Source organism: Acinonyx jubatus, chromosome E1 (assembly GCF_027475565.1).
Source record: "Acinonyx jubatus isolate Ajub_Pintada_27869175 chromosome E1, VMU_Ajub_asm_v1.0, whole genome shotgun sequence".
Classification (NCBI taxonomy): Eukaryota; Metazoa; Chordata; class Mammalia; order Carnivora; family Felidae; genus Acinonyx; species Acinonyx jubatus.
Window position 1 is genome coordinate 19,824,492 of NC_069397.1, and position 20,308 is coordinate 19,844,799.

The following is a 20,308-nucleotide window of genomic DNA, read 5'->3' on the forward strand; positions in this document are numbered from 1 at the left end:
AACTTTCTCCTTTTGCTGTAGAACTGGTCAGGCATGAAGTGTCAGTTCAAGCTGCTGCGGATGGCTGTGGCCTTGATCTGTAGTAAGTACTGACGGGGCAGGCTGGGTGGTGTGGAGCCCTGCACCAGGCCTGGAGGATATAAAGATAGCACAGTCCCCGCCCTCGAGGGGTGTGTGATCAAGGGAAAAAGGGAGACATGTCAATGGTATGTGACAAAGTGGGGCTGTTAGAGAAGTCTGGCCCACTCTGCTACCACTTAATCTTTCTTAAACTTTTTATGGACTTATAACATGGAACCAGAAAGGTGCGGGATGAGTATCCAGCTCAATGACCAGCACCCAGATCAAGAAAAATAACTTTTTTTTTTTTTACATTTATTTATTTTTGAGAGAGTGAGACGAAGTGAGAGTGGGGGAGGGGCAGAGAGAGAGAGAGGGAGACACAGGATCGGAAGCAGGCTCCAGTCTCTGAGCTGTCAGCACAGAGCCCAACGCGGGACTCGAACCCGCAGACCGTGAGATCATGACCTGAGCCGAAGTCAGACGCTCAACCGACTGAGCCACCCAGGTGCCCCAAGAAAAACAACTTCTTAATAATTTTTGGGTCATGGAGTCAGTCCTTTGAGATCTGTTAGAAGCTAGAGATCCTATCCCCAGGATAGTACGTATGTGCACATGTGCGTGCACGCGTGCACACACATATACTAACTTGCAGTTTAGCAGGTTCACAGGCTGTAACTAATCCTTGAACCCCTGTGTCCAGGGTGTGGTGGGGCTGTCATCGGGAGAAGTCAGTTCTGCCTGAGGTCATTTTGAGTGTCCAGAACAGAGACCAGCTGCAAGAGGACATTTCCGGCAAAGAAAGATACAGTGTATGGAGGGAGGGTCATGGCTGTCAAGTCAGTTGGCGAGACTGACACGTGAGGTTTGGGACTGTGTGTGTTAGTGGTCAGAGATAATAGGAGTCAGGTCATGAGGGCCGTAAATGCAAAGAGAGAGGTTGGAGTTCATCCTGGATGTGCCAGGAGGCCGCTGGAGGGCTTTAAGCAGGGGAGTTACTGGCAGATTCAAGATTCAGGAGACCAGTCAGGCTCAGAGTAGAGAAGGAGTTGGGGGTGGGGAGTGAGACCAGAGGCCTTATAAGAGGCTCATTTGAGGTGATGAGCCTCTTCCAGAAGCGATGGAGGCAGAGAGAAGAGGGGACACACGGTCTGTCATTCAGGCCTCAGAACACGGCCATGAAGAAGGTATTTTTTTTTTAATTTTTTTTTAATGTTTGTTTATTTTTGAGACAGAGAGAGACAGAGCATGAATGGGGGAGGGGCAGAGAGAGAGGGAGACACAGAATCGGAAGCAGGCTCCAGGCTCTGAGCCGTCAGCCCAGAGCCTGACGCGGGGCTCGAACTCACGGACCACGAGATCGTGACCTGGCTGAAGTCGGACGCTTAACCGACTGCGCCACCCAGGCGCCCCCCAAAAAGTTTTTTTAATGTTTATTTTTGAGAGTGACAGAGCATGAGTAGGGGAGGGGTAGAGAGAGAGAGAGGGAGACACAGAATCCGAAACAGGCTCCAGGCTCTGAGCCGTCAGCCCAGAGCCTGACGCGGGGCTCGAACTCACGGACTGTGAGATCGTGACCTGAGCTGAAGTCGGACGCTCAACCGACTGAGCCACTCAGGTGCCCCGAAGAGGGTATTTTTTATAAGGCTTGGTTTACAGGTAGACGCTGGGGACACACTGCTGGCCCAGGGCCACCCAGCTGGCGGTGATAGAGGCAGCATTCAAAGCCAGCTTGTGCCATTTCTAATGCCCGCTCTTTAGCCAGGCTGGGCAGGAGCACCTGGGCTGTCTGCCTGGGTCCACCTGCTACGTGGGGAAGAGGAGGGTGGGCCAGAACAGCCATGGGCCTGTGTGGACTGCACTTCCATCCACTTGCACATATCTTGCTCGAAGGCCCACAGATTCTTTGAGCCAGGTCAGTGGGGGACGGCGGGGTGCAGTGGAGTGGGGGCGGGGTGAATGTTGCTTCCCTGTCTGCTCAGACTCTGTTTGTGGCACCCAGGGCCTGCTAAGCAAAGGCAGGAAGATACCCCAGGGCCTGGGTTGGGGGGGGGGGGTGTTCAGGGAGGACACAGTGTTGGTTCCCGGCTGCTCCTTCTCTGCCATCTGTCGGCCATCCTTGGAGTTGCAGGGCCCGGACCAGAAGATTAGGCAATTCCCAGGGGATGCTCATCCCTGGAGGTGCTGGCCCCCCCGGAGTGGTTAAGGCGGAGAAGAGCATAGTGGCTCATTAAATGGCACCTGAACAAGTGCAAAATTCCCGTCAAAGGACTTCCTTGCAATCTGTCAAATTTGCCTTGGTTTCCTCATCTGTGAAATGGGGATGAGAAGGCTTGCCCTAAGTGTTGTTTTGGTGGTGGGCAATGAAGTGGCAGTTTCCCAGCGACTGTCCTTTCAAGAGAGTACATCCTGTTGGACTGGCTGACTCAAGACGTTCATGCAAGAAGAATGCATTGGAGAATGGGATGGGGGCTTTTTAGACTCTTAAGAGAGAAATTCTAGCACTCTGTTGGCACTGTCTGTTCCCAGTCCTTCGTTGCCCTTTTCTCCTTCCATCCCATGTTTCCAGTCACAAAAGCACTGGTTCTGAGGGTTTTCTAAAGGTTTTGAAGCAATACATGAAAACACTTTATAAACTGTAAAGTGCTAGCACATATTGAAGTTGTTATTGATGCTCCAGCAGTGCGGCCTGGTAGTTAGAGGCTGAGACTGTACAGATGGGGAAACTGAGCCTCCAGGACCCATGAATGCAGAGGAGCAAGGGTCTTTGGGTTTTGGCACAAGCTGTCCCCTCTGTCTGGAATGCTCTTTCTTCTTAGGATCTTCTCTTGATATTCCACATCTCTGCTCAAATTTCATGTCTCTAGGGAGATCTTGCCTGATTCCCCAAACCAAAGGATCCCCCTCCTTAGGCCCAGCATTGATTGAAAGTCACCTGTTTTCTCCCCCATAGAATTTTTCTTACTGGAATTATCTTATGTCTGTAATTGACGCTGGTCGATTGCCAGATCTGTAAGCCCTGGGAGAACAGAGGTTGGTCTGTCTTCACTACTGTGTCTCCAGCGCAGAGAACAGACAGTGCTCAGCTAATGGGTAGTGAATGAATTAATGGGTGGGTGGCTGAGGCAGGGGGTTGGGTGTGTGGATGGATGGATGGATAGACGGATGGATGGATGGATGCATGGATGGATGGATGGATGGAGTGTGCGAGCGAGCGCAAGGCGTCTCTCTCAACCCCTGCCCAGTGGCCCTCCTGTGACTTCTCTGTCCTTCCTCCTTGCAGTGAGCATGGAGTTTGGGCGGGCTGTGTGGCTCCGGTTCCACCCATCAGCCTATCCCCCGTGCCCTCACCCCAGCTTTGTGGCGCACTTGGGCGGCGTGGCCGTGGGCATCACTCTGGGCGTGGTGGTCCTGAGGAACTACGAGCAGAGGCTGCAGGACCAGTCGCTGTGGTGGATTTTTGTGGCCATGTACACAGTCTTCGTGCTGTTTGCTGTCTTCTGGAACATCTTCGCCTACACCCTGCTGGACTTAAAGCTGCCACCGCCTCCTTAGGAGACTGGGGGACCGAGGTCAGGGAGGGGAGGGAGAGGCAGCAGCAGGAAGGAACATGTACATTCTTGTTCTCAGCGCCAGCTCCGCCACGCTGAGGAGGAGAGGACAAGATGCTCGGCCGCTGTGATGTTTGCGTTCAGGTTTGGACAATGGAGCCTCTTTTCTGAAAGGTGCCTGCTGGATGAGTTGGATGTGGTTACCATTGTTTTTCTACGCTGTTCTGAGGACATCGGGCCAAGGCGAAGGCCTGGGGTGCCCTTCCCTTGGGCTGAGCCTGTTCCGTGTGTTTAGGGGACCCCTCTCATCACAGATTGGGCTTTCCTTCCCCCTCGTCCACACACTGAGATGTCAGGAAGGCCCGAGAATAGAGTAGCCAGGCGGACTCTTGTCCAGCCCAGCCCAGAGGTGCAGTCGCAAGCCAGGAAATGTTCCCTCTGCAGCTACTAGGTTTGGAGCTCTGGAGTGGAAGAGGGCCAGGTGGTGGACATGTTAGTTTGAGTCTAGAGGAGCCCAGGGTCCCCGCTGTTGGTGGGCACTGGGACATGGCCTCTGGTGCCTGGGGTAGGCGGAGGAGGGAGATGCTGTAAGTCCAGGCCTCGCTCCTGCCCTGGAGGTGTCAGTGAGCGAAACCCAAGAGGAGGGAATAAACTTCATCCCAAGCCCCACCCTAGGGAAGACCCCATACCAACTTTGGCCTTCTCCCTCCCTGTCTTCCAGAATGCTGACATCTCACATCAGTGCCCCAGCGCCCCGTGGCCTGCCTTGTTTTTAGAGCCTTTTCCTTCCTTTCCTGACCCTACATTGTGCCTCTCCTTTGTTCATGGGGACGTGTGTGAGTGTGTGCATTGTATGTGTGTGGTGGATGAGGACGCCTGTGTGATGGTAGGAGATGCCACGGAAAGAACGTGAGGGGAGTTGGAGGCTGCGGAGGAAGGCTGTGGGGGGAGTGTGGGTGTGCGGAAGGGTCTGCGTGAAAGGAAAGAAAGCACTGAGAGGTGGGAGGGTGTGACTGCCGAGGATCTTGCTTTCAGCAAAGCTAGCCCCTTCCTTCCCGTTCCTCATCCTTTCCAGGCATCTCCCTGAGCACCACTGATCAGTGGGAGACTTGTCCATGGCGGAGGGAGCCCTTGGGCCCTCCCAAGGACCCTCAGGACGCCGTGGTTTGCCTTTGCCCAATTCCGTTCTTGTTTTCCTCTGGAATGACCTTCACGTGTAAAAACGTTCTGTTCTCTTTCCCTTAGGAGGGCAGGAGCTATGGGGGTGTAAGGCCGGGGCAGGAATGTTGAAGCCATGTGTCCATCTGAGTAGGGGGGACAGGAGGCTGCAGTCAAAGGAATTCCAATTTAGGCAGAAAACTGCTTCTAGAGAATTGTTGGGGATTCGGATGAGGGTCCGAGGTGAGGGCAGCCCATAGACTCAGATACTCAGAGCCTGGAGGGAACTTGGCAGGCTCATCCCTTCCTCTGCCGCACAAGTGGGAAAGCGAGGCTCAGGGAATGACTCCCAGGCAGGAGCGAGTGCAGGCCCTGAGCAGAGGGGAAGGGGAAGAAGGCCTTTGACAAAACCTGTGATTCCCTTTATACTGCTCGCGGAACTCCCAACCACTGACAACCCAGAAAGACGAAGAACTCCCGTCTGGGAAGCAGAGGGACTGGGTCCGCGCAGGGACGAGGGCAGGAGCTTGGTCCAAAGTCAGCTGGGCCAGGCAGTTGGGGATCTTGGGCCACTGTGGCTTCCTGTCCTCCGTGATCACACATGAATGAGCAGGGTCTTCATTCAGCCCCAGGCTATGCCAACCGCTCCCCACCCCGTCTTTGCCCAGTGCTGAATACATCATCCCGGTCCCCACATGTGGCTGCCGAGGTCATGCCGCACTCAGGCTGACACAGTACTGAGGACTGCCCACCCGAGCTGGCGTGGGCCCAGATCCGTGGCGGGGCTGCATTTCCCTCGGGCGTCTTGTCTGTGTCCTGACAGCCTGTGTCTGCCCTCTAGAGAGAAGGGGTGTAGTCAGCTTCCTAGGAGGAGACCACGTTGGGACTGGGGGCCGAGAGGACTTGAGTGAGGATGGAGAGGGCGGCCCTGGCCATGGGCCACAGCCCCTCAACTGGAGCAGTGCTGTCCCTCACTGGAGGAGCGGGGAGGCAGGGCTTCCCTGCAGGCACCCGGGTGCTCTGGGTTGTGGGTGGAGGGAGCGGTCACCCCTGCCTTCTCCGGGTGTGGCCTGGAGAGGGTCTTCCCCTCTCAGGGGCGAGAAGACTGTGAATAGAAGGCTCTAGCAAGCCCTCAGAGAAGCACCCAGGTCCCTCAGGTCTCCAGACGGGAGCTTGTTCCCGAGAAGGGCTGTCTGAGGCGGAAGTCCCATTTGCCGTCCTGTCTGAGACGCACGAAGGGAGCCTCACCTGACTTTAGGCCGCCAGCCGCAGCTGTTCCCTGTCAGCAGTGTCCAAAAGTGACCCCGAAGCTCGTCAGTCTGCTTAACACCCCCCTCTCCACCCTTGCCCAACCATCAGCTCCAAGCAGGGCCACCCAGTGGTGTCAGCAGTCACTCCACACAACCCAGGTCTCCAAACCAGGGCCAGAGACAATCGTCTGGTAAGAAAGGTTTCCTTTTTGGTGTCTGGCTTTCTCACCCTCCCCTCCCCCCCCCCCACCACACCCCCAGGGCCTGGCCAGCAGCACATCCCCATCATCCCTCCTTCCCGGTCCAGCACAGCCCCTGGCCCAGTGTGGAGGGCAGTGTGCTATGGGGCCGGGGAGGGTGGCTGGTCTTGCATCCATAGGATACAGAAATTGAAAGCCGGGGATCCCCCAAACAGCAGCCATAGATTTGCCCGCTCATTAAACAGAAGAGGAATCACAGAAACTAGGGAAGGGAAAACAAATCTTCAAAGGAGAAATTTTGCTTTAATGCCACCATTAATCATTCATTTTTTTAATTAGGAAAAGCTCCCTAAAGAGGCATTTTTGCCAGCTAATAGGACTCTCCATTTCCACGAGGACCGTTCCTACCCAGAGGATTAGGAGAGTCATTGCTCACAAACCCAGATCTTCCCCCACAGTGTCCAATTTCGCTTGCAAATAATGCAGATTCCCAGGTGCAGCGGAAGCCATCTCCTGGCTGCCTTCATGTTGCTCCTGGGGCTGGCCGGAAAGCACCGACACTCCTCTGCCTTAAAAACCGTGAATTCCACCCCCAAGGACTTGAGTAAGTGGAAAACAAAAGGAAACACAAGCTGCAATGTTTGTTTCTAAATATTTTTGTATTGTGTACATTCTGTATATTTTTGTCGTAACATATTATTCGAGCACAGATTCCATTAAAGATTTTTTTTTTTTTTAAGCCATCGGTTATTCAGGAAGTGGCATAAAGGGCTGGCGTGGGAGCCCTGTTTCATCTTTGGAGGTGGGAGGTGGGTGGGAGGACAGCAGCGGTGCTGGGCCTGTGATGTGCACAAGACAGAGCTGGGACTCGGCGCTTGGTGCTGCTGCTGGTGCTTCCAGTCTGGTGGAACCGTTTTTGAATTGCTGAACTCTTTGGAATGGTTGATGAGAGCTAGGTTTTCTCTTGCCCTAACAATGCGCAGGTAGACAGTTTTGTGTACAATGTGGAAGGGGGAGGTGGTCTGCAAATAAGGAAACTCACTCAGCTTCAGGTCAAGAGCTTTTGTGCCAGCTGTGCTCGTGGGGGTCCCTTCTTCCCCTTCTACCCTTACACGGTGGGAGATTAATGTTTTGACTACTGTTATTGTCGTAATCTTTGAAATACCTAGGTACTTCGTTCTTTACCCCAATAGCCTAGTCTGTAGGTCTTTCTAGGGGTAGTCAACATTCTGATCTGGAGGAAGGGATAGGGAACGTTCTCAGGGTGAAAGGACATGGTTCACGTACAGAAGGGGAAAACAAGAAGGGCGTAAGCGTGAAGGTCCAGTGCTTGGTAGGTTTAACAACCAAATGGGCTTTGAATGGATGAAGTCTGAGGAAGTGAGTTGTTTACTCCAGCTTTTCTAAACCGATGACAGCGTATGTGGTTTTGCAATTCATAACCGTTAAATTTCATTCGGGGATTAAACTACTCTGTTAAATTCAGCACGGGAGTCGTTTCCCATAATGTTCTTTCACATCAGTTTCCTGTATGTTATTAAAAGAAAAAAAAACATTAAAAAATTTTTTTAATGTTTATTTTATTTTTGAGAGAGAGAGAAAGAGAGAGACGGAGCATGAGTGGGGGAGGGACATAGAGAGAGGGGGACACAGGATCCAAAGCAGGCTCCGGGCTCTGAGCTGTCAGCACAGAGCCTGACGCAGGGCTTGAACTCATGAACCATGACATCATGACCTGAGCAGAAGTTGGACACTGAACCGACTGAGCCACCTAGGTGCCCCCCCCCCAACCACATTTTTAAATGCTGCAAAAGTCATTCTAGAACAACTTGAGTACAGCTCAGGCTGAAGGTCAAAAAACTCATTTCTCTTTCAAGTGTGGATAACTAACTTCCCTAGAGGGAAAATCAGGACCCTGTCTGAGCACCCGTGCACCCCCTGTACCCCATCAGTTCCAGGCTCCAATACCTGAGGCACTGACAGACAAGCTCCCTGAATAGCCAAAAGCTGTTTAGATGGCTTTGCCTTTAGCTCCCTATCACTTCCCCCTTCGCTTTTCTGGTTCCTCCCTTCTACCAGATTCTCATTCTTCCCATAACTTTGTAAGACATTAACCAGTGATAAGGTAATTATGAAGACAATTTACTGGTTACTTAGTATGTGCTGGGCACTGGATGAGGCATTTTCAATGTATTATTTTCATTTAATTGCATAGCTACTTGTGTGAAGTGAGTACAAATATGCCCATATTTACACATGAGGGGAAGGCTTAGAGTTTAGTGACTGGCAGGTGCTTTATGGCATAGAGGCTTCATACTATGGTTCCAAAGTTCATGCTCTCAACCCTCAGCTGTTCATCGGGTGTTCAAGGACACTGAAGTGTCAGGGAGTTTGTTTAAAGATCCAGTCTCATTGCATTAGTAACAGTAATGAACCTTGGAATGTTTGTTCGGTGTTCACTTAATAGGATCTCTTTATCAGCCCTCCTGGAAGTGGTTTACACGAAAATCCACAGCTATGAATTCATTACTGCTCCCTAATCACCCCTGACCCCCAGGATCTAGCATCGATGCCAACTCAGAATGATACGAAGTCTGTGACCCATTTGGGAAGGCTAGCAGTTGTAGGACTGGGGCTGCCCTCCTAGACCTCCAAGTAGAGAGACCGTCAATGTCAGGGGTGGGTCTCCACTACTGAGAAGATGCATGGTTAGGAAAACGTGGTCCTAACTGAATCTTAGCTCCCAGATGCCTGCAGGCTTTCCTTGCATCCGGTATACGTGCGCCTCCGGTAAAGGCCATGCGTTCTGTCACGTTAGTAATGAGTGAGAGTGAGGGGAAGTGACCTGCATTATTGGGTCCTACAGCTGTATTTCCTCGGACAGTGAGTAAAACACCGCGATGGAGACTGCCCTTACACTGCCTGATGCCTCCTGCGAGGTGCAGAAAGGTGTATGCCGGCAGGTGGTGTGATTTTCTTCAACAGGTTCCTTAGCGTAACAGGTGTAATTTCCCCATAAACTTGTTGCGGATGAATAAAAATGTCAGCGTTGAGAATGGAGATAGTTAAATAAAAATGACTCTGTCGGTGAGAAGCTAAGTCAGTTTATTATTATTATTACAAATCTAATTATAGGTAAACTGAGGCCATTTTTGATACATGACAAACATACATTTCCTCTGTGTGTCGAGCACACAAGTAATACATAAATGTATTCCGTGCCTGGACAAATCCTGTTTAAAAACTTTAAAAGTTAATTCATTAGCTTATTAAAATTTGAGTACAGTACATGTTTCTGGTCATGAGCTCTCTGAGTTTCTTCTCATGGCCAACCAGCTATCCAGTTCCAGGTCACCATTGTCCTTGCCTACAGTAGTGATAGTTCGTCACAGGCTTTAAAATAAGACTGTATGGTATACAACTGTGTAATGTAGTGAGCCTGCATCACAAAATAAATACATATAAGTACACATAAGGAATGTACAGTTATACCTTGACTATATCCATAAATAGCTTGAAGCAGGTAATACATTTACTTTTAAAGGCCATTTACATCATGAGCTGTTGATATGTGAATTTGAAAATGAAAAATATTTTTTTTTTAGACTCCAAATGTTGAGGTCCTAATGTTGTCTATTAAAAAAAAATTGATTTCTAAATGAGCAACAGAGTACATTAGAAAAAGATTCGAGGGTAGTGCCACAGAATTGCCAGTTTCCCATAGTCATTCTGTAAGTAATGCTATAAAAAATGCTATTTGGAATTTTTTTTCCTATACTGCCTACAATCCAAGTTATTAAAGTTTAAAACCATAGGAGAGCCTTTATGAAGATCCTGAATTGTATTTCTCATTAAAGGAAAAGAAATGGCTTGGTGAGTCATGTTCCTCGACTTCTGTAGAAGAGAAAGCAGAAGGCCATCGTCAGTCATTCTGAAAGTTAAAACTCAGCACTTAAGTGAATTTAGATGAGTTTAGGAGAGGATTTTTACGGGCTTGTGTTCCTCTGAGCATCCTGACGGCAGTGAGAATGGGACTTCTGATCTTCTAAACAAAAATCATTATCAAATGGATTTATTAAAGAGCTGCGCAGAACAAACTGCCATCATATGTGTGTAGCTACGGTTGGCTTCCGTGGGAATTATAAATGGCTCCAGATGAGGGCACATTCAATTGATTCAGAGTAAAACAACGTGAGGCTTGTAACAAATATACAAAAAACTGAAATCAATGAGTAACTGTGATAAGAAGAATCTGTTTGCGTCCTTCATGTTACAGTCTGCTTGTAGAATTTATGTACTGTTTCTGTTTTAACATCTGAAAACTAGCATTTTCATAGAAAAGACAAAGTACAGGCTGTTGGCAAAATACCTGTGAACAAATGAATGATTTGTTCCGCAGTAGCTTTCCATCCGAGATAAGGTTTTATCTTGAAGCTAGTGCGTCTATTTTTAAAGCTCATTTAATTTCTTACACACTCATGATTTGTGTATTGACTTAAAAGCTGGTTTTATCATCCATACCATTATCAATCAGACCAAAAAATCTATCCAAGCACCCACAGGATGCACAGATCTATCTTTGAAATGGTGTTGGAGGGCTAATCTTGTCCTAGGACTAGGAGGACATTTTTTTCAAGAAGCTATAATATATTGAAGAAAGAAGTATCACAATTTTTCTGGGAGGAAAAATTGCTAAATACTGCAGCCAACTTCTCAGAGAAGCCACAGAATTACTGTTCAAGATTTTGAGCATCAACCCCCCGAAGTCTAGAATTTATGGGGCCAGTGGTATACTAAAATTCCACGACTCTAACGCACGTGTGTCTGGGACTCAGTGAAGACAGTCCTCGGATTTTTATGTCTAAGTAAGTTAAGTTTTACAGGTACAAAATGAAAAAAATCTAGAGTGGGTTTCAACTAATCTTAAGTAGCAATCCTATGACAATTATGACAAGTGCAGTTTCAAACACCAAGGCTTCAATGTACGACTTCACAATACAACGATCTCAAAACGTGTGATCACAAACTTTGGGCAAGGGCTTCTTTCATAAATTCCTCGAGGACGGCCACCACGTTCTTGGCCTCGGGCATTTCTTCGTGTTCCACTTTAACAATCTTCAGAAGGATATCTCCACTCCCACAGTTCTTCAGGAACGTGTAGCATTTAAACAAAGCATAATGATTCATTTCTGCCTGTCGGATAAATCTCTTCAAATTATTTGTGTCTTGTATGGCCTAGAAAAAGATTTCCCAGTTAAATATGTGCTTAGTGAGATAATAATGAAGCCTGAAAAATATCTCCTATCCAGCTGAGAACTCAACTTACATTGCTGAGATGTTTTTTATTTTAAATATTTCTATCATTCTTACTGCTAATATGCTTTGCCCATGGGAGAACAAAATTTCTTATGAAATTACTTTATAAAAATACTTTTAAAAATACTTTTAAAATCAACTAAATAAAGTAACAACATTCCTCCCCATCAGAATTCTGAACCCTTAGGCACTGAACTGGGGTGTGTGTGCATGGGTGTGTGGGTGTGTGTGTGTGTGTGTGCGCACGCATGCACGTACAGTTCCCAACTAAGATACATCACAAATTAGAAGACTGATGTGCCTGAGATACAAGCAAGCGTTCAACCCAATTAATTGGAAATGCAAGGATATAAATGCAGAAGCTCCTGAAAAATATAAAGTAAATGGCTTCTGGAGATTCTGGTTTTGAGAACGTCCTGTTTAACAGACATCACAGCCGTAAAGCAGATCTGTTACTCTCTCACTGGTACTAATGAAAATTCAGACAAAAATTATATGTGGCATTTGGCACATAGCCAATTAATTACCTTTAGTTTAAAGTTCTCCAGTACTTGTCGAAAAAGAAAAGGGTTACCTCCTTCGGTGCCATTCAAAAAAGCCTGCATCCAATCCTCACAAAACCGGTTGCTTCCTATAAGGTATTTTAGAAAAATTAAACAAATAAAAATGAAATCCTACAAAGCATAAGACATTTGTTCTATTTATTTTATTTATTTATTAACAGGTGTAAATGACATATATTAGTTTCAAGTGTACAACATGATTCAATATGTGTGTACGTCGGGATTTTCTTAATAAAAACACTTATAGTGAATTATTTAAGACTTCTATAACAGTCTAAAAAAATTTACTCAACACCTGGCTAAGAAATACCAACTGGCGGGGCGCCTGGGTGGCTCAGTCAGTTAAGCATCCAACTTCAGTGTAGGTCATGATCTCGTCATTCCCAAGTTCAGGCCCCACGTCGGGCTCTGTGCTGACAGCTCAGCGCCTGGAACCTGCTTCAGATTCTGTGTCTGCCTCTCTCTCTGCCCCTCCCCTACTCACACTCTGTCTCTCTCTCAAAAATAAATATTAAAAAACAAAACAAAACAAAAAACAACTGGCTGGAGCCCTGTGTGCCTCTTCCCAATCACACTCCCCTCCTTTCCCATCAGAAAGGATTATTATTCCCACTTATTTATTTTTAAATATTTTTTTTTATTTTTGAGAGAGAGCATAAGCATAAGCGGGAAAGGGGCAGAGAACTTTTGCCACATACTTCTTTTTATCTCTAAGCCCTAGATAGTATTACTTTGCATACGTTAAAATGTTATGTATTTTTCTTTAATAGCTGATTCACTAAATAGTATGCTTCTGAGCTATACCAAGGCACACGGCTCTAGTTCATGCATTTTTGCTGCTATGTAGAACTCTACTGTACAAATGTAAGTTTTTCAATCTTCCTGTTGATAAACATTTGCTTCCAGTCTGCTATTTCAAATGACGCCTTTATGAACATTTTTGTACTTGTTTCCTTATGCACACATATGAGAATTTCTCTATATACACAGGAGGGGAATTGCCTGGCATGGCAGGATTTCCATGGATTCTATTCTAACCAGCAATCCTGGTTCTAGGATTGCTATTGTTTTTGGTGAGTTTGAGATAAACATGTACAACTGCACAAGGCAGGACGGATAAATTTGTATCATGTGTTTTCAGTGCAAAAACAGACTCCCAAGAGTGCCTCAGAAGTTGCGCTCACCTGCATTGTAGAACTGGGGCTGGGAGCTACTACAATCAATGATCACAGATTTACGCGGCTCCTCTGTCATGGCCATGCACAAAGACGTCATGGTGCCTTCGTGGATGAGGCCTTGAAGACTGGCTACGCTCAGAAACCTGCCGTACACACAAGTTCTTTTCCACACACAGTATTACAGGATAGGAGGGAGAAAGCAAATTCATTCTGGGGTGGGGGTGGGGGTGGGGAGTTAAAGATGTATATCAGGCTTGCTGTGGAAAAGTTTCCCTCCTTGCAAAACTGTTCTTTACCTGTTAATGTCTCTCTTTGTTTTTTCATCTGATTCTTTAACTTCAACAGGGGTATAACTGAGAGCCTACAAGAGAAAAATAAAGCCTAATTGATACATGTATCAGTTTTCCTTATTGAGCAGCTACTTGAGACTAAACTTCAGCTTCCCCAATAACCACCGCACTAGCCCAGAACTCTCCAGAGCCTTGTTTAGAGGCGTCAGTGGGCAGTCTAAAATGTGCTTTACCACCCTGGTCTCATGGACCATCCAGTCTCCACTGAATTTACCCACCACATATTTACATAAAAGCCTGGCCATATACTCTAGCCTTCCCCATCGCCTGGATATGTTAATGCATTTTTCATTTTTCATCTGGCATTTTTTTTTTTTTAAGTAAACTCTATCCCCAAGATTAAGGGTTGTACGCTTTACTGACTGAGCCAGCCAGGCGCCCCTATTTGGACATTTTTATATGGTTAAAATCACTTTGGATTTTTATTTTCCTTTTCAAATTGTTTTGGAAATTATACCTCTCCCAGATCACTTCAAAAAGTATTATTTAAAAATGTTTATCCTATTAGGAAGATTTAGTATTTGTGATTCTACCTTAGGAATAGGAACTTTCTAGATCTCAGTAAACAAAGTGGTCTATCCCGATTGCAAGCATAGTTTGAATATTCAGGAGGGAAAAAGTAATGTTCAGAGACAGTGAGTATGTCTTTAAATAATCCAGATTCTGTCAACGTGACTCTCAATTAAAGAAATGCTTTTGTTTGGGCAATACTCACGGCATGCAGCAGAAAGGTAAGCTTCTCCTGAAAGAGAAGAACCACCCTTTGGATTGGGCATACAACATCCTCAAACCAGCTGCTCAAGTAGGATTTTATATGGTTCTCCAGGCCCCTTTCCTAGATTAAGAAAGAATGTTATTTGGTTTAATATAAGCCTTCACTTTAGTGGACTTAACATTTTCTTCATGATATGTAGTTATCTATTTATTTGTTGAGAGAGAGAGAGAGGGAGCACACACACAAAGGGAAGAAAGGCAGAGGGGGAAAGAGAGAATCCCCAGCAGGCTCCATGCTCAGCACAGAGCCCGATGCAGGTCTGGATCCCACTACGCTGGGATCATGACCTGAGATGAAATCAGGAGTCAGACCATCAACTGACTAAGCCACCCAGGTGCCCCAATTCATGATACTCTTTACAGTGTAAAGAAGTGGGAATAGACACTTCCTTTTTTCAAGCTAACACGACCAACTCAAAAAAAGGAATTGTGATATAATTTTCCTAGGCTTGCTGAGCACAGTGGGGATTAATTCTGTACTGAATTTCTTAAGGAGCACCTGGCTGGTTCAGTTGGTAGAGCATGGGATGGGACTCTTGATCTCAGGGTTGTGAGTTCAAGCCCCATGTTTGGTGTGAAACCTACTTTAAAAACAAAACCAAATCAAAAAAACACACACACTTAGAAATGCATTACATAAAACAAAGAGACCAAATCAATAGGGTTCCATGCTATGTTGTCACTGGGAAATGTCGAGCACTTACTTGTCCATCTCCCCCCCGCCCCCCCAGTATACTGTGTGCACTCTGGAGATTTTCTTCTTTTGAGATTTTATTTTTCAGTAATCTCTACACCAAAGGAGAGATCGAATTCACAACCCCGAGATAAGAGTCATGCTCTACCAGCTGAGTCGGCCAGGCCCCCCAGGAGATACTCTCTTAATAATTCTTGTCTCTCTAGCACCTGGGAGTGCCTGAAACATCCACGTGTGAGCTTATAAAGCACCTGCTGAAAGGCTGAAGGAATGAGATAGCTCATTCACATGCGAACAGGATCAGAGAAGGACACACAAGTTAGCTCATCAAAGCACTCCAGCTGTCAGACATGCTGCATATCTGGTTTTCTGGGCTGAGCATATCTGGCTTTCTGGGCTGTGCTGCTCACTGGGGACTAGCAGAAGAGCTCCACTCTGGGAGAGCAGCTTGCCCCAGACTCATTGCTCTGGGTCACTCCTATGCTCTCCTTCCTGCAGGAACTTGTAAGCTCATGACAAAAGGAATTGTTACCACGTGTAATGGGTAGTAAAGTCGTAATTCTTAACGACTTTAGCAACTGCCACAAGTGGAGTGTGTAGTTTTTTAAAGGTATGGATAAATTAATCAATATAGATGTGTCTAATTCACAAAAGATCGATTAATGAAAAATGGAATTTTTCTAAAAATCTTTGATGTTGAGTTCAAGGGCAGTCAGACCACTATATAGCATGCCTTTGGTGCCAGAGGCTTCTTCATGGGCATTAGTTCTGGCCAGAATATAAATCTTAGGGGCCTAGAAGCCAGGAAAAGAGCATACTCTTCCTTCTTGGCAAGTTAACCATATACACTGAATTTAACAGAGCATATCTTTCATGGATACAAAATATTAGAAGCAGTCTTGTGAAACTTAGAGCACTTACAGGACTAGGTTCCCTGCTTCTCTTAACAAGTACCCTTCTAGCCCATAAAGCAGTACATTTTTAGAATCTATGTGTCTTTGTATCCACCTGTTTGGTTTCATAAGTACAGCAGTTATAGTATGTTAATCATCTCAAGCTGAATAGTTAAAACAATCATCTTACCTCACAGTTCATGTTATTTTTCAGGCCTTGAATGTACTTGTCCAATTCAAGCCTGAAAGTACGTTCTTAAGGAAGCAATAAAGGATGGATCAAGACAGTGTTTTTATCTCTCAATGGGAAATATAAAATCTCTCAATGAAAACTGTAAATTCAAAGACAAAGTGGTCGTATGAAGGTATGAAATGAAGCAAACACTTAAGGGGTAGAAAAGCTCTTAAGAGGTTGGTAGTAATACTCCTCCACCTGGCTTTCCATGTTTTTCTTCCTGATACCATCAAAGACAAAAGAAAGGATATAGCTCAAGTCCTTTTTCAGACCCTCCTAAGAAACAGACCACATACTCTGAAGCGTTACGTTCAGAGTCCACTGTTGCTGTTTCAGGAAGCAGTTTTTCTTGCTGGAAAAGACAGTAATAACAACCGACCCGGTAATCTGGAATCCTGGAAAAGAAAAACCAGTAAAATGTAGTATTTTGCTAACTCATGCACCTAGTTTTACGGACTGCTCTGAACCCTGATCATCTGGATCTGGCAATACTGTTAGATTGCAAACGGGGTCGGAACTTCCTAGACTTTAACTTGGTTTACTTGTAATAGCAGAAGAAAATTAACATGCACCATCATGGGCTTTAGCGAAAGCAGCACCTAACAGAATTCCTTTGAATTCTCCTCTCTTAATGTGAAAAACACATACAAATTCTCTTGTCATTCTTGGTATATCCACATTTACATAAATATAACCATGTTCTCTCTCTCCCCTGAACCCTGACGCTCCAGGCAGATACAACATGTTTATCCTGTGGCTTTATCTTTGGCCTGTGGCTGTCCTCTGAGGGGACTTGATGCTAAAATCATATTCTGAAGTGAACTATAGTCAAGGGATGTAATGGAAAGATGGCTGGAATTCAACGGAGGACACCTATGTTTACACCTGAACTCCATCAACATGACCAGCCTTGTGATCTTAGTGTCTTTGACTATATTTGCTTCTCTGTTCTTTGACCCCTTTGTAGAGAGAATGGCATCAAAGTTTGTGAAAGCTCTTTACAGACTGTCAAGTGTACAATTTTCGTTTTGGTAATTAACTCTCTTCTTCCAAGTGCAAGACTAAATAAGGGCACTTAGGAGGCCGAGTCTGCCATTCAAGTAATTCCATTCCACAATTGTGTGTGTGTGTGAGAGAGAGACCTAGTGCTCAGGCCTCCAGGGAACAAAGATGCACTTTGCAAGTCTAGTAAGAGCTGATGGTTTGGAATTTCTCATCACTTCTCATATTTAGCCCAGAAAGAAAAATTCAGGACACAGCACATTTTACACTTACCTCAGCTCCACAGATGCAACATTACCCAGCCCTTCAAACACTGCTCCCTTAGAAAGACGCTTAGCAATGAAACTGCGCAAGTCTGGCTCCGCTTCAGATGGCAGATTAGTGTCCACCAAGGAGAGGCTTGACAAATAAATAAAAGACACACATCCCTTACCAGTGGACTAATGCACGCACACCCCGTAAGGCAGAATATTACCAAAAGCCCCAATCTCTTTAAGGACTTGAAAAAGCTTATGTTTCCTGTTGGTGAGCCTTCTAGGAGTGTATGTCGCCAAGCAGGATCTACATCATCAAACACTTAAAATAATCCTACCTCTCCAGCTCATTCTCTCTAGTATTATGACTCCACTGGAATCCCCTCCACTCACCTTACCTACTTTTCACAATACAATACTATTGCAACACCTGAAAAATTCCTTAAACCATCCATCATCCAGTCAGTGAACATATTTTTGTAGTATACCCTACTTTGCATCAAGTGTTAAGGTTCATTAATTCGTCCATTTATTTATTAAATAGGTATTAAATGTCTACCCTAAGGGTTCCTGGGAGGCTTAGTCGGTTGAGTGTCTGACTCTTGGTTTGGGTCCAGGTCATGATCTCATGGTTCGTGGGATTGAGCTGTGCGTAAGGCTCTGTGCTGACAGTGTGGAGCCTGCTTGGGGCTCTCTTTCTCTTTCTGTCTGTCTCTCTCTCTGCCCCTCCCCCGCTCACACTTTCTCTTGTCTCTCTCAGAATAAATAAACCTAAAAACCAAACGTCTACCCTAGTACCTACCTAGGTGCCAGGTAGGGAGACATCAGTGAACCAGAGAGACAACAATCTCCTGGAGTTTATATTCTAGGGCATAGCAGAGAAGCTCTGAAAAGGTATTGAAAGGAAGGGGGGGAAGGGAGGATTTTAAATCGCTTTATACCCATATGATATTGAATCTCTAATGCAGTTTCCAATCAAGAACTAAGATTCATTGCCTCTGGCTAATCAGCAGGGGCACCACCAGTATTTCGATCTGCCCAGCCTTGAATGAATGAACTAATGAGGAAATCCAGATGAGGTTCCTAGGGGATTGGTGGGCTTGATGGTTTGACTTGGGGAAAGCCAAATGGAAATAGGGTACCCACTGATATCTAGAGGACAGAGAGATGCACAGAAGATAACCACACGCACGGGTTATGGCCAAGATGTTTTTACCTGAAATCATCACCAGAGGGAGTTCCTGCATTTGTGCCACTTGGGCTTCCATCGTCACTGTCCCCTCGCTGCTGTGCCAACCTGCACATGGCAAAAGCAATACAGCTATCAATTATGGGCTATAACTCAAGTGGAGTATGGCCCCTACCCCTGCAAGCAGGGTGGGGGTGAACAGTCAACTAAAATGCTGCAAGGTGGAAGTGCATGGATCCTCCATTGCCTATCCTCATGGCAGGGAAAACCCATGAAACAGTGCTGACAAGAGCCCCTTCTCTCTCCAGGCCGTTAAGGGCTGGAGGAAAGGTTAAATTAGATATCCACAAAGGTCAAAGAAATTTCTTCTAAAAACCAGACTTTATAGGGGCGCCTGGGTGGCGCAGTCGGCTAAGCGTCCGACTTCAGCCAGGTCACGATCTCGCGGTCCGTGAGTTCGAGCCCCGCGTCGGGCTCTGGGCTGATGGCTCAGAGCCTGGAGCCTGTTTCTGATTCTGTGTCTCCCTCTCTCTCTGCCCCTCGCCCGTTCATGCTCTGTCTCTCTCTGTCCCAAAAATAAATAAACGTTGAAAAAAAAAATTTTAAACCAGACTTTACAGGGCCCAGAGAGCCCCAGGGATGTCTGCCCCAACAGAGGAAATAGAGGCAGCGAGGGCAGAGGATAATCGGGGCGGGGGGGGGGGGGTGAGTGGGGTTAATGGAAGAAAACAGGTGATAGTAACAGGAAGGACAGGGGTAGAAATTGACGTTATAGAGCGTGCGAAGCACTGCGCCAAAGGGCAGGGGCGACAGGAAAGGGCTGAGAAGACGACAGGGACAGTTGGGGAGCAGAGGCTTAGGAGGGGCACGACAGTCCAGGACGGTGGCCAGGAAGAACGGCGTGAAGCGAGCTTAGGGCCAGACACTCTAGCTAGCCGAGGGGAAGAAGGCTTTTCGAGCCGCCAGGGACGGGATGCGGGGTCGAGATGCGGGGCCGGGGCGGGGCCGTAGGGACGACCCGGGCGCTGCACCTGCTTCCGCGGTAGCTGTAGAGGCAGTAGTGGCTGCTGGGCGGTGGCTCGGGTCTTCGCTCCTCGGCGGGGCCTCCCTCCTCGCTGCTCTCTAGCTCCTTTTCATCCCCATCCAGAGACTCTTGCAAGGAGGGGAGCATCGCGGCGGCGGCAGCGGCCTCCGAGCGGCCCTGTGTTCCCGCCAAACCACTCCCCCGCTGCCGTACAGTCCTGCGAGGCCGGGCTCGTGCGGCTCCCAGCCCTCGCACACCTGCGTTCCGCCGGTTTCCCGGGTCGCAGGTCAGGAAGCCGGCTGGCCTAGGAGCGCTTTTCTCCCCAAAGGGGCTCGCGGCTGCGCCGAGTCACGCAGAATCTTTTACCATTCCTCTTTTGGCTCCTTTTCTCCTCTGGCTAGCGTTCAAGACGTCTAGGAGACTTAGCTAGTACATATGGTGCAGCTAGCTAGCCACGTGGAAAAGGTTGAATCTGCCCTCCTACCACCTTTCAGGGGGGCGTGGACACGCATTCACATTCACCAGTTTGATAAAAGATTTAAAAGAATTTTAAAATGCTCCTCCCAGGTGAAAATACGGGAGAATTTTAAAGATTCTTGAAGAAGGCCTTTCTAAAT

General features: G+C 46.9%; 2 protein-coding genes across 5 annotated transcripts in view; one reads left to right on the forward strand and one right to left on the reverse strand.

Moving 5' to 3' along the window:
* The window catches only part of RHBDL3 (rhomboid like 3), a 53,993-nt gene extending 41,398 nt beyond the window's left edge, over nucleotides 1-12,595 (forward strand). For all 4 annotated transcript variants that reach the window (XM_027034414.2, XM_027034415.2, XM_027034417.2 and 1 more), the window contains 2 exons: nucleotides 22-82; nucleotides 3,344-12,595. In XM_027034414.2, the coding sequence (XP_026890215.1) occupies nucleotides 22-82; nucleotides 3,344-3,615 (333 nt within the window). In that variant the 3' untranslated portion in view covers nucleotides 3,616-12,595. The remainder of the gene's footprint in view (nucleotides 1-21; nucleotides 83-3,343) is intronic.
* CE1H17orf75 (chromosome E1 C17orf75 homolog) lies at nucleotides 9,304-20,064 on the reverse strand. The gene is made up of 10 exons (XM_027034422.2): nucleotides 19,699-20,064; nucleotides 18,695-18,775; nucleotides 17,498-17,623; nucleotides 16,474-16,617; nucleotides 16,178-16,235; nucleotides 14,342-14,461; nucleotides 13,573-13,637; nucleotides 13,283-13,419; nucleotides 12,063-12,166; nucleotides 9,304-11,454 (listed from the first exon to the last, which is right to left on the reverse strand). Exons 1-10 carry the CDS (start codon nucleotides 19,836-19,838, stop codon nucleotides 11,239-11,241), a joined length of 1,191 nt encoding a protein of 396 aa, XP_026890223.1. The 5' UTR covers nucleotides 19,839-20,064; the 3' UTR covers nucleotides 9,304-11,238.
* Between the last annotated feature and the right edge of the window lie 244 nt (nucleotides 20,065-20,308).